The sequence below is a fragment of the Brassica napus genome, chromosome C2 (genome assembly GCF_020379485.1).
Source record: "Brassica napus cultivar Da-Ae chromosome C2, Da-Ae, whole genome shotgun sequence".
NCBI classification, from domain to species: domain Eukaryota; kingdom Viridiplantae; phylum Streptophyta; class Magnoliopsida; order Brassicales; family Brassicaceae; genus Brassica; species Brassica napus.
This window is the reverse complement of record NC_063445.1, coordinates 52,781,399-52,798,269: the sequence shown is the minus strand read 5'-3', so window position 1 is coordinate 52,798,269 and position 16,871 is coordinate 52,781,399. Positions and strand designations below refer to the sequence as shown.

General features: G+C 36.9%; 4 protein-coding genes and 1 non-coding gene across 6 annotated transcripts; 4 read left to right on the top strand and 1 right to left on the bottom strand.

Annotated features, from left to right (window-relative positions):
- Window positions 1–4,369: 4,369 nt before the first annotated feature.
- TRNAK-UUU lies at window positions 4,370–4,441 on the top strand. Its single transcript has one exon. It is a non-coding gene; the product is annotated as a tRNA-Lys (tRNA).
- Window positions 4,442–4,540: 99 nt separating this feature from the next.
- Window positions 4,541–6,049, bottom strand: BNACNNG49520D. The gene is made up of 2 exons (XM_013822508.3): window positions 5,365–6,049; window positions 4,541–5,121 (listed from the first exon to the last, which is right to left on the bottom strand). Exons 1-2 carry the CDS (start codon window positions 5,648–5,650, stop codon window positions 4,748–4,750), a joined length of 660 nt encoding a protein of 219 aa, XP_013677962.1. The 5' UTR covers window positions 5,651–6,049; the 3' UTR covers window positions 4,541–4,747.
- Window positions 6,050–6,250: 201 nt separating this feature from the next.
- LOC106382485 (E3 ubiquitin-protein ligase RNF4) lies at window positions 6,251–7,855 on the top strand. 2 transcript variants are annotated; one of them, XM_013822510.3, is made up of 5 exons: window positions 6,251–6,511; window positions 6,712–6,956; window positions 7,046–7,103; window positions 7,173–7,513; window positions 7,601–7,855. In XM_013822510.3, the coding sequence occupies exons 2-4, from the start codon at window positions 6,717–6,719 to the stop codon at window positions 7,478–7,480; spliced, it is 606 nt and encodes a 201-aa protein (XP_013677964.1). In that variant the 5' UTR covers window positions 6,251–6,511; window positions 6,712–6,716; the 3' UTR covers window positions 7,481–7,513; window positions 7,601–7,855. The 2 variants fall into 2 exon arrangements, with proteins under 2 accessions (XP_013677964.1, XP_048602982.1); XM_048747025.1 differs by having other exon boundaries at window positions 6,300–6,511; window positions 6,613–6,956.
- Window positions 7,856–8,317: 462 nt separating this feature from the next.
- LOC106382484 (cyclin-C1-1) lies at window positions 8,318–10,399 on the top strand. The gene is made up of 9 exons (XM_013822509.3): window positions 8,318–8,471; window positions 8,570–8,676; window positions 8,902–8,941; window positions 9,093–9,137; window positions 9,250–9,368; window positions 9,456–9,567; window positions 9,665–9,715; window positions 9,843–9,990; window positions 10,094–10,399. Exons 1-9 carry the CDS (start codon window positions 8,440–8,442, stop codon window positions 10,196–10,198), a joined length of 759 nt encoding a protein of 252 aa, XP_013677963.1. The 5' UTR covers window positions 8,318–8,439; the 3' UTR covers window positions 10,199–10,399.
- A 323-nt stretch (window positions 10,400–10,722) lies between these two features.
- On the top strand, window positions 10,723–11,688 carry LOC106378864. Its single transcript, XM_013818924.2, has one exon. It carries the CDS (start codon window positions 10,723–10,725, stop codon window positions 11,686–11,688), a length of 966 nt encoding a protein of 321 aa, XP_013674378.2.
- Window positions 11,689–16,871: the final 5,183 nt, after the last annotated feature.

Below are 16,871 nucleotides of genomic sequence, written 5' to 3'. Positions count from 1 at the left end.
ATGAGATATCCTGAGGCATTGGATCAGGATGAATCCAAGGAAGCCGTGTGGGAAAATATAGATTGTGAGACCGGTTTATACATTGACTAAAGAAAGATCTCGACATGATAATTTTATTTTAAGTCTATGATTTTGTGATTTGCTTTTAAACCTATTTGATGTTTCACTATTTTATATATATAATAGAATTGATTTTGAATTTATTATCTTGCCTGATCTTACTTGAACATATGAATGATTCTATTTTTGTCTAAAGGGCACAATATCAAGTAAGAAATCGTGAAAGGGGTATAGGAAGCATAGTAAAGAAACTATGGCTAAGGCATTGCCTTAAAAGGCATTGCCTTAAAAGGCATTATACACACCCAAAAGAACATGTGACCCATTGAAGTTATAATGTATGGTTTCCAAGTAGAAACAATGGGTAAGGAAGGAAACAAGTTCCTTTAGATTTTAAGAAAAATAAAATGCCTAAGACCTTATAAGTGGTCGAGACTATACCTATGATCTCTACTGATTTAAGACTATGCTATAAGATCAGTATGATAAGAGGCAAGAGAAGTGGTGACTATACTGATATATCCCACGAAATTTTACACTATATGGCATGATAGGATTAGCCATCCTAAAGTCTAAACCTGATGCAAAGATTGAAAAGACACAGAGTTATCCCGTAAAAGATCTCACGTTGTGAAACATGTACACAAAGGGAAACTCATTAGGCTTAATTGTCCCAAGCACCACGACCTTATAGCATGGTCATGAGGGAGTGAGAGGATAAACCCATGATCAATACTACAAGTTCGTGTACTACTATAACGACCAAACCATAAAGGCCATTACTTGGCCATGTTATAAATGGCTCGGTCATTACTTGGCCATAAAGGACCATTCCTTGGCCGTAGAGGCCATGATACAAACGGCCAAACCAAAGAGGCCATTACCCGGCTGAAGAGACCATGAGAATAAACGGCTCGGCCGTGACTTGGTCGTGACTTGGCCGCATAGTGCAGGCTTGGCCGCACACGTTCCATTACCTATAAAGGTTCGGCCAAGTAAGCTATTACCTATAAGTTATCGGCCATGTAAGCCATTACCTATAAGGATAAGACTATAAAGTCTATAAGCTTGGGGACATTATGTTTTACATGTATAGAATGATCATATGCATCAGGCCATATAAGTGAGCATAGATATTCCTATCTCAGATTGGATACGGGTCATAAAACCAGACATACACCATCTTAAGAGATTTTGAATAAACCACCACATACATATATGTGCCGTCTAAGATGGAACCTCAGAAGAGGATTGGGAATATATAAGAATAGGACTTTCTCCACAAAATTAAAAGGACCGAGAGCCAAAACATGGGTGATCAAATAGTGGCCAGGTACGGATTACATGAAACAAATGAATCCGAATATTAAAGGAGAAAGATTATAAGCTGGATAAAGAATGTTAAAATTACGAATGGTTTTAACCATCATTGTCTTGGCAAAGATCCTCGGATTAGAGATTATAATTTAAGACGTCCAAAGAAAGGTTATATAAAGCTAGCTAATTGAGAAGCTAATCGAAATGCCAGACACTGACCCGAGAAATGACTAACTAGCTTAGCACCAAATGAATGTTTTAGAAGAGACATAATCAAGTTGCTATAGAGTCTTACAAGATAGACCAAGTATTCCATAAGATAAAGGAATCTCGGATAGAAAAGAATGGTGCAAAGAATACAGATCCGAGATTATAAGAGAAACCATACCAGACATTGAGAAAAGGTTGCGCAACTACACATCTAAGGTACCAAACCATGTAGTCTTGGGACGCCAAGCTACTAGGTAAAAAAGGTCCTAGATAATAAGATCTCAAATCTATAGATCATGTCTGGAACATAATGGAACCACATGAAAGTGTCGACACACACACACATTTGTATAAAGATACATAAAGTTATAGCACTTGAACATAAAGAGATGAACGAGGATCATGAACCCACGAATGAGTACTCATACAATCATAAAAGATCATAGAAATTAGAAAAGATAAAACGTAGAGGTTCAAAGTATCTAAAAGAGAGATGGACGTATTGGCCATATACATATACAAAAACGTCATCTGATAAACCAGTGAAATAGATGGATCTTGTGAGATAAAGAAACCGTGAGAGAAGGCACATGATCACAAGGTCTAAGAGTGTTCATGTCTTCCTACTTAACATCATTAGATTATAGCTTGTTACACAAGGTAATCACATAGATCAAAGAAACAGATTATAAGGAGATAAACTCCTATGTGGTGGATGCTGCTACAGATTTTCGAAATTGACAATGGTCTGGTCATAAGAAAGAAATTAGATACAAATGATGTAGTAAGCAACATATGGATCACTGGATAAGATGAAAGAACAACTTCGTTCCTAAGCTGATTCATGGACTTAAACATGAAGCAGCTGCATATAGTATGTAAAAGAAATTGATCACGCATGATCATTGATCTTGGAGTTGTATAAAAGACAATCCAATACAGTCTATATATTTGAAATTCCTTGTGATTATATTAAACCTAAAAGAGGTTAGTATGCATAGAATAAATCTATATGGGTGTCCGACCAAAAGCGTCCGTCCCCAGCCCTTCAAAACTAAAGATGTTGGACTCTGTCCGTCTAAGGGGGTCCGGCTCTTCAGCAAAGAAAGTCTGGCTCTTCTACTAGACGCGTCCGGCTTTTAAGACTAAAAGACGTCTGGCCCTTCTTCTTGATCATGGGCTAGTTGAGACAAAAGATCAACCGAATACAAATGTATTGTAGTCCATAAGCTTGTGAGAGCCGAGATCCATGACCTAATAATATATATTTTAGTGTGTGATATAATCCACAACAACGGAGGTCATGAGACACCATCAAGAGATGGATAAGAGACTACGATGTCCGAGATAGATATGGTACTTCCTAAAGGCAAAGAAATCGATGACCACATCCATGAGAGTGTTCGGCCGCAGAGCCATAATAAGAGATTATAAACTCACAGCAAAGATCATTGATCTTGAACACTCATGAGACAAGTAGTGGACATGTATAGACGAGGTATATGACCCAGACATGGATCGGCCAGATCGAGACATAGGTTCATGATAACCATGTCTAGTACATTGTCCATAAGTACTTGGTTTATCCGACCATAGTAAAGAGTTAAGAGTAGACGATCACGTCTAGACTATGGACATATGCAAACATGATTTGCAAAGACCCAATAGTGATCTCCGAGGACAATGTGATTCACATTGCTTAGCACATATGCTTTACCGGGACACTCGATGTCAAAGGACATGAGAAACGACCTAAGAAGTCGAAGTGGTCTAATTACGGTTCAGTAATGAAACTGGCCGATTACTCCCATCCTATACATACAAGAAATATCACGCACCAAGATGCGTAGAATTTAGAACCTACAGTGAGGTTCACATCAGGGGGAGTAGTGCGTGTTGTACTCTTTTTCCTTCATCATGGTTTTGTCCCACTGGGTTTTCCTGATAAGGTTTTAATGAGGCAACATGAAGCGTACTACATATCCTGTATGGTTATGGCATCCAAGGAGGAGTGTTATAGATCATGGAGTGGATTGCCATTAACCAAGACCGGCCCAATACATAGAAGACAAGAGGAGAAAGCCCGTCGGCCACATCAAGCCCAGCCACGGCCGCAAGGAGGAGAGAGAGTCGGCCAATGACCTAGCCGACTTAGAACTTATGATGTTTTCCTTTTCTATGTTTTAGTAGTTTTCCTATTTCCTGTTGGATTAAGATTTGTACTCTTTCCTTTTATCTCTATCTTGTAATCCTTATATAAGGAACCCCCTTTGTTCATTAATAATAACATAGAAATATTCAGTCTCAAAACCTTCTATTTACAACAATCAGTATATTATGTGAAAATTTTTGAGGCTAAATTCTCATCACAAGTTTCATCATTTTATTCTGATTTTACGGAACAAACAAAAATGGGCTTAAGCATTTGTTACCAAGAAAGACAGCCAAAGATCGGAGGGGAGACCAGAAGCTGCATCATCAGTCTTGCGTCTCTCTAAAGCAGTTGCAAACTTGTAACCTTTTTTAACACGGAGGAGAGTCACTGATATTGAATGATCCAAACCCAATGTTGGAATCTTGTATAGGAAAATGGCACAAGGTTAGAAGTAAACTTGGCTCCAGTTGGTAAATAATTCAATCGGTAGAGCGCGTGACTGAAGCTGGACAGTTCACAAATGATAACAGACCAAGCTTTTTGTTACAAGCACAAAATGAAATACACATCAGTAATCGTGTTTTTTTCCTTAAACTAAATTAGTAAACGAAACACAATGTATAACCAGCCGACTTAGCTCAGTGGTAGAGCGCGTGACTTTTAATCCCGTGGCCGTGGGTTCGATACCCACAGTCGGCGTGTTTTCTAAGTTTTGTTTTTCAAATCTCCGAATTGTGCCGTGTTAATCATGATCCTTCTCCTTAGTAAACTTTAATAAAATAACTTTAACATTATCTCTCATCTGTAATTTAAAATTTAAATTGATCTTTGCAGCAATCAGACATTCAACATCCACCATATACTCAAAAGTCTCAAATACAAGACTGATGCAAGAACTCAACAGCAACCCTTCATTTAAGAAAAACTCTCTTCCCAATCACCATTGTTAACAATACTCCCAAAAAAAACAACCTTGGTAAAATGACAAACCCAGCAATTCTTACATTAGCTCTTAGTTTTCCCCAAAATTTGACTTTGGAGCTTTTGGTTATCTTCTAGCAAACTATCATACTCAAGAAGCAGCTCTGCAGACTGTTTCTGGAGAGCAGCGACATGTGTTTCAGCTGCTTCCAGCTTCTTTTCTTTCTCTTTACACTCCGTCTCTGCTTTCTTAACTCTCTCTGACATAGATGACAGTTTTTCTTGAAGCTGCTTGATCTCCTTGGACGCCTTCTCCTCTTTCTCCTTCAGTTCGGTCCTCTCTTTCTGGAGCTGTTCAAGTTCTTCTCTAGATGATCCAACGTTGCCTCTAAAGTTGATCAGCTTTCTCATGTAGTGGTGCATTCTGTCAATCACGAAGCCAAGAAAAAGTACCACTCCTGCAAAGAGATCATTACGGTTTCATTATGTCCACTTTGCAAAAGCTCTAACAATTTTCAAAACAAAAAAAAAAAAATCAAACAGCCAAAATAAGTATTGATAAGAGAGTGCATCAACCTCAATTACCACATAAGCAAACCACAACTAATTTAGAACCCAACAACTAAATTCTCAACTGAACTATGGTTCTGCGTAGAAGCAAGAAAGAAAGAGAGAGAGAGAGAGAGAGAAACTGAACTGACCCATTAGAGAGGCTTCAAGCAAGTGGGTTCGCCAAAGAACCTGATCCATGGGAGACATAGTCCCGAGCTTCGCACCTTTGTTCTGGATCTTGACAATGCTCATGAGATTGGAGAAGAGGATAACAGCCATGGTCCCAGCGATGGTTTTCACAGTGGCGGGACCTTTCCCCATCTTCATCTGGTCGAGGCTTTTAATCACAAGCTCCCTCAAAGGACCAATCTTTATCAGCAACAAGAATGTAATAGCACCCTCCACGAACAGAATTACAAACAGTAGCTGAATCATGTCCGAATTTTCTATAAAGTTTGTACCTTTGCAACGATTCACGAAGAAGAGGGTAAACCTCTAAACCCTAATTACTAGCTTTTTACTTGGGTATAAAGTTAAAACCAAAACCCAGATCGGAGGTTGAAGAGAAGGAAGCAGCGAATCATCTGAAAGCCATTAGCTTAAAGACAGAGATCACCAACTCATTCCTGATGGCACTCATGATAATGGTTAGGACTTAGAAGAAATCAAAGTTTAAGAAATCGAAAAAGGATTCACTGATCTGAAGAAGAGCTAGGACAGGATCTGAGAGGACTTTCAGTAGAAAGCATAAAAAGTCGAAAAGCTGTTTACTAATCTAGAGAGAGAGAGAGAGAAGTACTAGTTGGTATAAAACACTAAAAAGACATAGGTTTTGTAATGAATCGGAATCGGTCTGGTAATGGACGTAGTAAAGGTTGAAAATAAATCAAATTATTATAAAACAAAAGGGCTGAATAAAGATAACATAAGCCCAGTGGGCTAATATTCATCATCCGCAGTCTGTTAACGTTGACACTTTACGCTCCTTCGAGGAAACATCATCGTACGTACGATGGAAACACCACGAAGTGCGGATGTTAAAAAGGCGATCAGAACACAACCGTGCCGTTTTGTACTTGTGGGGTACACTTAAGACTACGACCTCTTCTCTGACACGTGTCACGATCCCGTTGACTCACCTACCGCGTGGTCTTTTATAAAAACTCGAATCATCTTCTCCGCTTCTCTTCTTCTCCTCAAAAGATCCTGCAACTTTCAAAAACCCTAGATTCACCAAAAGGTGACTTGCTTCCCAATTCTCTCCGGCGATATTCTCCTAGTAAAATTCGCGTCACGGTGAGACTCTCAAACCTCGAATCGTCTTAATCGACGAGGTCCTTCATCTATTTTTCAAACCTGATTCTTCTAATCGTTTCTTGTTGATTTTTCGATTTTAGAAATCGAATCAGTCATCTGTTTTCAATCTTTCAACTGTATTTGCCTTGATAGCATCGATAGAGTTTGTAAAGTTGAATCCTTTTGACACTACTTAACAGGTAAGATGAACGCACAAGAGTTGAGAGCACCACGTGGCATTCTTCGGAGAAAAGCTTCGATTGATCTTAATGAGGCGCCCGGAGATCAAGAAGGGAACTCTGCTTCCGTAGACGCAGCTCCTACGGTGATTATTGGTGGTAACCTTCAAGCGAGGTTTTTACCTTCTCAGCCTGTTCCGGCAATGATCGATGTCGATGCTATTGAAGATGATGTTGTTGAGTCATCCGCTAGTGATTTTGCTGAAGTAAATAATCCTTTTTCATATTGTAGTGATGGTTCTCGGCTGTGTTTGTGTAAGAAGGTTAACCGGTTTTGTTTTGGTTTTGATGCCAGGCTATAAGAAAATTAACAGGTTCACGCCGGAGGCGTTTGACGGTTGGTGTAGAGTCAGGTGAGATAATGAAAAGCTGTGAACTTTATACTCTTGTGCTTGTTTCTTACTTGGTACGGGTAAGTGCAGGTGGTACGATTAGATTGTCTCCCAACAAACGCAGAAGGGTTCCTCCTAATCAACCTGTCATCGACTGTGAGAATGTCCCCGACACCTCAAAGGCTCCAGCTCCGGCTCCTCCTCCGCCAGAGGAGCCTAAATTCTCATGTCCAATTTGTATGTGTCCGTTTACTGAGGAGATGTCAACCAAATGCGGCCACATCTTCTGCAAGGGATGTATAAAGATGGCGATATCTAAGCAAGGCAAGTGCCCTACTTGTAGGAAAAAGGTGACTGCGAGAGAGCTGATTCGAGTATTCCTTCCAACCACCAGATGATTTTGGTACATCGACATTACCAATCATCACCTTGTAAGGATAACTGGTGATAAGTTTTTTTCATCAACGATTATACATATGACTAGATTTTGATGAAACAGGACTATGGTTTTGTCACAGGTTTAATTGTTTGTCAGACTTCATCGCGTTGGAACATGGAAGGGACATTGTTTGAATGTTTCACTTTGTTGGAAGACAAAGTTGATTATTCAAGAAGGCCCTGTCATTTAGTTGGATATGATTGGTAATGTCAATTTATAAGCAACTCTTTGTTTCCTAGTTGCTGCTGTCTTATGTAATATAGGTCTCTGCAAACCTCTCAGGCAATGCCTCTCTGTTATAGATGAAAATTATACATGGGAAAACTTTATAATACTGACTGTCAACTAAAAAGGTGCATCCTGATCTTATTTGTATGCAAATTCTCATCTCACATGACTGACAAATAAATGCCTTAAGTAGCGTCAGACAGCCTCAAAAACAGTATCTGCTCTTTATAAACATCTGAACTCAGTTGATGTTGGTTGTCTTTGGGTATCTGCTTTGGAGATGCTGAAGAGCCAGCTGAAACTTCAGATTTTATCCTGTGCAATAAGAAGAAACAAGATCCAGTATTGATGCTCTCGAGTTCTACTAACCACAGAGGCATAAGAATGCTTAGTGCATAATGCTTAGGCAACCAGAATAGTATTCTCCTATCGAACTAAATGTGCGTTAAAAAGTGAGTTTTACATTTTACCTACCAGTGACAAAGACTGGGTGAATTAGAGTTGCACAATCCTATTGTCTCGAGTCATTGAGAAAGTGGTGGGCCGAGTATGGGCCGAGATGGGCTGAGTCACAGAAAGGTGTGCACAAAAAAAAAAGAAGAAGAGAAAACAGATAACAGAAAGAAGAAAAAAGATTGAAACTTTTGAAAGCTAATGAGAAGAGATTGAACTTTTCTCCTCTCTCTCTCCATGGCTGCCAATTTCTGGACTTCGTCTCACCAGTAACATTCTTCTTACCCCTTACGTTGATTACTTCTTCTCGTCTGTGTTAAACTTTAGTTACAATTTCGAATTTTGTTTTTGGGGTTTGTGTGAGCAGCAAGCAGCTTATAGAACAAGAAGAAGTGGATGTAGTTCATCCTCTCGACAAAGAACGTGGAATCTCCGTTGAGGATTTCAAGCTCATCAAGTTCCATATGTCTAATCGTACCATACCAACCTCTTCTCTTTCTTTTAATCGCTACTTGACTTTTTCTGTTACATAGCGTTGACTCTGTTTGCACAATTTTATCAAATATATTATTTTACTTTCCTGCTATTACACAGCTAACCGTGAGTGTCTGAAATGTTTAGAGATTTATCAAAACAAAAGTGTTTTCTAGGGGACTGGATTTTATTCTTTGCTGATGCTGCATCTTTGTGTTGTTTCAGATATGATTAAATTAGCTCAGCACATTAAAGTCAGGCAAAGGTTTGTCTTTTTTTGCATTTTTGGATCCAATTTTTTTTTAAATCACAGATTCCACTATTGCATCTGTGGAAGTAGCTGGCTCCTATGTCTGTAACCTGGAGAGTATTATAATATTATGTGAATCCCTTGCCTTCGTTTTCAACTTATGTAGGGTTGTGGCTACCGCTGTTACCTACATGAGAAGGGTTTATACCAGGTATGCAACCCCTTGTTTCTTTTATCATCTCTTTGACTTTAATAATTCTTGCAGTTAATTTTGTCTTATCATAGCTAAAAAATTTCTTTTTGTTATTATTATACTGTCTCAGGAAGAGCATGGTGGAGTTTGAGCCCCGTCTGGTTGCTCTTGCATGCATGTACCTGGCATCTAAAGCTGAAGAAAGCATAGTTCAGGCCAGGAATATCATTTTTTACATCAGAAAATTGTGTAATATATTTATCTTCTACTCTGTTCTCATGTTTTTGACTCTTTTCACTCTGCTATAGAAGTTTATACCAACATATATCTTTGCAGATCCTGATGAATATAAATATGAACTAAAAGATATACTAGGCATGGAGATGAAGGTCTTAGAAGCACTCAACTATTATCTTGTTGTGTTTCACCCTTACCGCTCTTTATCTGAGTATGTGTGCTTACCTCTCTCTCTTTACTGCCTTTCAGAAGCATATCTAATATGTAATTGGAAGTGTAAGTGATAACTCTTTCTTTTGATTTCTCAGGTTCTTGCAAGATGCTGCAATAAACGATGTAAATATGAACCAGATTACATGGTAAAAGCCTTCCTGTCTGAGAAGTTTTGCTATATACTTCATTTCCTAGTTCCAACACTACGATCTAAGATCTCAGAACTTTGTAAAAATCTTGTAAAAACTGAGATTTTTTGTTTTTGTGTTTCAGGGGAATTGTAAACGATACTTATAAGATGGACCTCATTCTTGTACACCCTCCCTACCGCATAGCACTAGCGTGCATATACATTGCAAGTGTCCACACAGAGAAAGACATCACTGCATGGTTTGAAGATCTTCATGAGGACATGAACTTGGTCAGTCATACTTACAAAAGTGTTGCATTTATTCAACTTACTGTCCAGCTAAAAGCTGTTCCTTTATGTGGTTTACTTACCATTGTCATTGAAACCTTTGCAGGTGAAGAACATTGCCATGGAGATTCTGGACTTCTACGAAAACTACAGATCAATCACGGAGGAGAAAGTGAACTCCGCGTTCAGCAAACTGGCTTTGAAGCCGTAGTAGCAGCAGCCGAGAATATTCTCTATCTAAGTTTAATCTAATGCTATCTCACACAAAAGATAAGACTTTCTTAAACATTGTTGATAAACACTACCAAAATTAGTTGCCACCATCTTACCTTTGTGGCAGACATGTAACATTGTTGATAAACACTACCAAACTTATAAATCTTAAACTGATATCATAATCAATCTTACGCAATGGCAACATTTATCCGGAACAAAGAAATTGTACCTTGTTGGAGATAAACATAAAGATAGCTTAGGAGTTAAATTACACCAATCCTAATGAGTATAGGATTGGAGAAAAGGAAATATGTATTCCTAATGAGGTTAGGAAATATAGTCTCTATATAAAGAGTTGCAAGAGTGTTGCATACCTTTTAGAGAGTTTTAGAGATTGTGTGTTTTTGTGTGCTTAAGCTTTGAGTAATTCTTAAGCTGATAAAGAAGAGTTTCTTTATATCGAGTTCATACAATCTTTAGACTTATATTTGGTATCAGAGCCAAACCTGATTGAGAATCATGGGTGTTCTAGTTACCACAACAGTTAAGAAGGAAGGAGGCACGTCTTCCATAAAGTGTCCGATGTTAACCGCAACCAATTACACCGTATGGGCAATACGGATGAAGATGTTGCTTAGGGTTCATAAGGTGTGGGAAGTGGTCGAGCAAGAATCAACCAACGACGACAAGAATGATATGGCGTCGGCACTCTTGTTTCAATCTATCCCGGAGAGCATGATCCTACAAGTGGGAGGACTTGATACTGCAAAGAAGGTATGGGAAGCGATCAAAACTCGCCATGTGGGAGCTGATAGGGCGAGAGAGGCACAACTTCAAACCCTCGTGACTGAGTTCGAGCGACTAAAGATGAAAGAAACTGATAAGATCGATGACTTTGTGGGCAAGCTATCAGAGATATCATCGAAGTCAGCTGTGCTGGGAGAGAGTATGGAGGAAGCTAAACTTGTGAAAAAATTCCTGCAAGGCTTACCACGCAAGAAGTATATTCATATAGTTGCTTCTCTTGAACAACTATTAGATTTAAACACCACAGGTTTCGAAGACGTTGTCGGTCGCTTGAAAGCATACGGGGAACGAATTTCTGCGGAAGAAGAAGAGGATACACAAGAAAGCCAGAGCAAGCTTATGTATAGCAATACAGAGACACAAACTTATCGCGGTACAAAGTATAGAGGACGTGGTCGAGGTGGTCAATACTACGGCAGAGGAAGAGGACGCGGTAGGTCTTATTGGGAAAATAGAGATGCCTCCAGGATCACATGTTACCGATGTGATAAAGTGGGACACTTTGCTGCTACATGTCCAGATAGACTACTCAAGCTACAAGAAACAACTGAAAGCAAGGACGGAGATGATACTCATGAAGCCGATGGGATTATGATGCATGAAATTGTCTATCTCAACGAGCGAAACGTAAAGCCCAAGGAGTTTGATTCCAGTACTGATGGTGACAGAATATGGTAGTTAGACAACGGAGCGAGTAACCATATGACTGGAAATAGAAGCTATTTTAAGGAGATTGATGAAACAATCACTGGAAAAGTTCGTTTCGGAGATGATTCGAGAATAGACATTAAGGGAAAGGGTTCTGTGTTGTTTGTAAGCCAAGACGGAAGAAGAAAGATCCTTGCTGACGTCTACTTTATTCCAGAGTTGAAGAGTAATATTATAAGTCTCGGACAAGCTACATAATCGGGATGTGATGTAAGAATGAGAGAAGATTACCTTACTCTACATGATAAGGATGGAAATTTGATCGTGAAGGCACCAAGGTCCAGGAACAAATTATATAAAGTTATAATGGAGATAGAAGAACGCAAGTGCTTGCAAATTGAGATTAAGAATGATTACTCGCGCTGGCATGCACGCTTAGGACATCTTGGAGCCGATGCAATGAAGTCAATGGTAGGGAAGGAGCTCGTCACCGGTTTTCCCAAGATCAAAGTCGAGAAGGAGACTTGCGATTCTTGCTTACGTGCAAAGCAAACAAGACAGCCGTTTCCAGCGTCTACCACCTATCGTGCATCTTCTGTTCTAGAACTCGTGCACGGTGAACAAAACTTGGGATCTTGTTGATCTACCACCAGGAGCTAAACCTATTGGTCTAAAATGGATATTTAAGATTAAGAGGAACGCAGATGGGAGCATAAACAAGTACAAATCAAGACTGGTGGCTAAAGGATATATTCAACGACACGGTATTGATTTCGAGGAAGTATTCGTGCCCGTGGCACGCATTGAAACCGTCAGGTTTATCATTGCACTAGCATCTTCACGAGGATGGGAGATTCACCACTTAGATTCACCACTTAGATGTCAAGACCGCGTTCCTTAATGGAGATCTAAAAGAAGTAGTATTTGTAAGCCAACCCGAAGGCTTCGAAGTTAAAGGTCAGGAGCATAAGGTATACAAACTCAATAAAGCCCTATATGGTCTAAGACAAGCCCCAAGAGCTTGGAATGAGAAGCTAAACAAGGTTCTTGAGAAGTTAAACTTCAATCGGTGCTCGAAAGAACCTTCCTTGTACCGCAAGCAACAGGAAAATCGCCTTCTCCTAGTTGCCGTATACGTTGACGATGGTTGCAGGCTCCGACCAAGACATGATAAGTGAGTTCAAAAAGGAGATGTTAAGTAACTTTGAGATGAGTGATCTCGGGTTATTAACTTACTACCTTGGAATTGAGGTTTGTCAAGAGAAAGAAAAAATAACTTTGTGTCAGTCAAGATATGCAAATAAAATCTTGACTGAAACAGGTATGTTCGAGTGTAATGCTACACAAACACCGATGGAGTTCGGTTTAAAGGTCTCGAAGGATGAAGAAGAAGAGAGTATTGATGAAAAGGATTATAGGCGAAAGATTGGATGTCTTCGCTATTTACTTCACACGCGCCCAGACCTTGCGTTCTGTGTAGGACTACTCAGCAGGTACATGCACAATCCCAAAAGATCCTATGGAGCCGCGTTAAAGCACGTTCTGAGGTATCTTAAAGGATCAACGACACTAGGCCTCGTATACAAGCAAGCGACTACAATGGAGATCCAAGGCTTTAGTGATTCAAGCTATAATATTGATGATGATGATGGTAGGAGTACTACAGGCCACATCTTTTACTTGAATGATTGTCCTATCACTTGGTGTTCTCAAAAACAAGAGACAGTAGCACTATCATCTTGTGAAGCTGTGTTTATGGCTGCAACTGAAGCTGCAAAACAAGCCATATGGCTTCAAGATTTGCTCGAAGAGGTTACGGGTCAACCAAGGCAAAAGATAGTGGTACGGCTTGATAACAAATCGGCTATTGCCCTCACCAAGAATCCGGTCTTCCACGGTCAGAGTAAGCATATACATAAGCGCTATCACTTCATTCGAGAATGCATTGAGAACGAGCAAGTTGACGTCCAACATGTGCCAGGAGCAGAACAAAAGGCAGACATGTTAACTAAAGCTTTGGGAAGAATCAAGTTCAAGGAAATAAAGGATCTTGTTGGAGTTCTAGATATTGAAGAAGTTAACTTTAATTTTAAGGGGGAGAATGTTGGAGATAAACATAAAGATAGCTTAGGAGTTAAGTTACACCATTAATCCTAATGAGTATAGGATTGGAGAAAAGGAAATATGTATTCCTAATGAGTTTAGGAAATATAGTCTCTATATAAAGAGTTGCAAGAGTGTTGCATACCTTTTAGAGAGTTTTAGAGATTGTGTGTTTTTGTGTGCTTAAGCTTTGAGTAATTCTTAAGCTAGTAAAGAAGAGTTTCTTTATATCGAGTTCATACAATCTTTAGACTTATATACCTAACTAAAATAAGCAAAATTGAACCAAATTTCATAAATACCCAGACGGATTTATATTTCTGGAACCGGAAAATTGAAACCAAATGGGTATCCAAAACTTTAAAATACAGATTATATACCTAAAAGTATATATTATATTTAGTTTTTAAATAACCAGATATCTTGAAATACTATTTATAAACCGAATTATCCAAAAAATCTGAATTATTCAAATATTTTTTTATCCCAAAATATATAAAATTATCCAAATTACCTAACATTTTTATCGGAACAACATGAAAAACCTTAATTATCCGACGTTTTTACCCATAATATCTGGTATTATCCAAAAACTAAAATCGGATTGGATCCAAAACTTCTTCGGATATTGTCGTTTCCCAACTTTGTTATTTGAACCGAATGGTACTTAAATTTCTAGAACCAAAAATCCAAAAAATTGAAATACCTGAATCGAAACTGAACGGAAAACCTAACGCCTACCCTAATCAATCTCCAATATTATCCCAAGCCCACAGTATAGGCTTTGTTCCCAGTTATTACCAGACCTTTTATCCCAAATGAAGAGGCATGTCTGCTTAGGTTACTTTATATCTATGTTGTATAGAATCGGAAGCAGGTACGTGGAATCAAAATCGTATGGAAGCGTATAAGCAATTTTTTTTTAAATTAAGAAGGTACGTGTTGGAAGCTATATCTTTATAATATTATTTGAGAAGTCACTTTACTATGTGGCACGTTCACGTTAACTCTCACAGTAGTTTATTACATGATACCCTGAATGAATTGAGTTTATTATATAATTGCCATTATTTATATTTTCTTTTCGTTAATACATTCCTTTTATAACCAAATTGTTATCAAAAAAAAATTTCATAAAATATCTATAAATATTTCTATTTTATTTTCATTTTATTAATAAAACCGTATTACGATGGTTTATTATTAATTGATTTTATTATTATAACCATCATTATTAATATTTTATTTTTATTGATACATTCCTTTTATAATTAAATTTTTATAAAAAGTAATTTCATATAAAAGACAATATCTAGAAATATTTCATTTTATATTAGTTTTTATTAATAAAACCATATTTTATGAAAAAGGAAATATTTTTACCATAAAATGCAAAAGTTTGATATATTTCAAATATCTTCTTTCTTAATAAAAAAGGAAACTATGTGATTATACCTTTTGATAGTTATACAATTTTTTATTTCTACAAAAATATCCAGCTCAATTTCTGCAATTTGTTTTTACATTATAAAGTCTTAATCCTAATAATATTTAAATGCTTAAAAAATCATTAATAAACAACTGATTTTCATAAATATAAACTATTAAACTATCGACAATAATATAAAATATCAGTCAATTATTCATCGTTCACAGAATATATTTTTTATTCATATAAAATATGTCTTTCCTTGGTAGGAAAATAATTTCCATGACTTCCATCCGAAAATTTAATTGTACTTTAGATATATGCAAGATTAAAATAAACATTATGAGGTTTTTGGAAAGAAAATATCTGAAAGAACCTGTTTCTATTGAGATGGTTTTGATTGATGATGATATAATTTTTAAAAATCACATCTTTCAATTTCTATTAATCCTATAATTATAAAAATCAAAATTGAAGAAAAGAAACTGTATTCATGCAACAACTAAAGGCAATGACTTGGTTAAGAAGTTCGAGAAAAAATTGGTAAAAGTTGAATCCAAAATAATTAACACATTTAAGATCATTTGTACACTAAATTTTAGAATTTAAAAAATAAATGTTATGGCCAAGTTGAATATATTGCACAAAAAATTATAACACTGTAGCTAAATAATTTATAAATAAAAATTTAATTAAAATAACATGAAAATACACAAACAAATATAACAAAAACTAATAAAAATTACCCAAAATTATTACATTTTGGTTTCTTAAAAAGGTTTATGCCCATGCATGGGTACGGATGAGTCACCTAATATATACTAGATATTTGCTCGCGCAATAGCGCGGGTTGACTCATTTTTTTAGGCATATTGCAAAATAAAATAAAAATATTATTTATTAGAAAAACAAATCAATAATTATATATAATTTAATATGTTTTGAGTAAAATGTAATAAACAATTTTAGTTAAGTGTTACTTTTTGGAATTATATTGATCAAATAAGAGACAACAAATAACTGGTTTCAAATACATTTATAATCAACTCATCAGTTCAAATAATAGGAATGGAATAAATAGCATTTGATCAATTCAGTCAGCGCCAATATGCCAATTTCAGGTTCCTCGGTGGTAAGATGACCTAGCCTATCATTTGACCATTATAAACCAATACACTTCTTGCTGAAAAAACTCAAAAAAACATTGGAAGATTCCATGGTTAACCGAAAGAAAAGTGTTAAAATATTTACGTTCATATTTCCAACCAGTATTAAGGTCTGATCAGCCAAATATTTTGTTCATTTGTTTCCTAAGAATAAGCTATTGGGAAGAAGAAAAAAACATTTGTCAAAAAAAGAAGAAGAAAAAAACAGATTTGTATAATGGAAAAGAGTAAGAGAGTGATTATATAATGGGAGTCCTATATACTTATTATTACCTCAGTACTCCATTTAGCCGTGGCTGCATTAATCAAACAAAGAGTTTGAAAATTAAGGTACATACATACATGCAGAAATGTAGTTAAAATATTACGTTTGATCTATTCGGTTATTTTTTGAACTCATATTTTTTTTTGTAAATAAGTCTTCTTTAAAATAGACCTCCTTAGATTTGATATAATAAATAATAAAACAACGAAACTAAACATAATAGAATCCATATATTTAGAGTATTCAATTT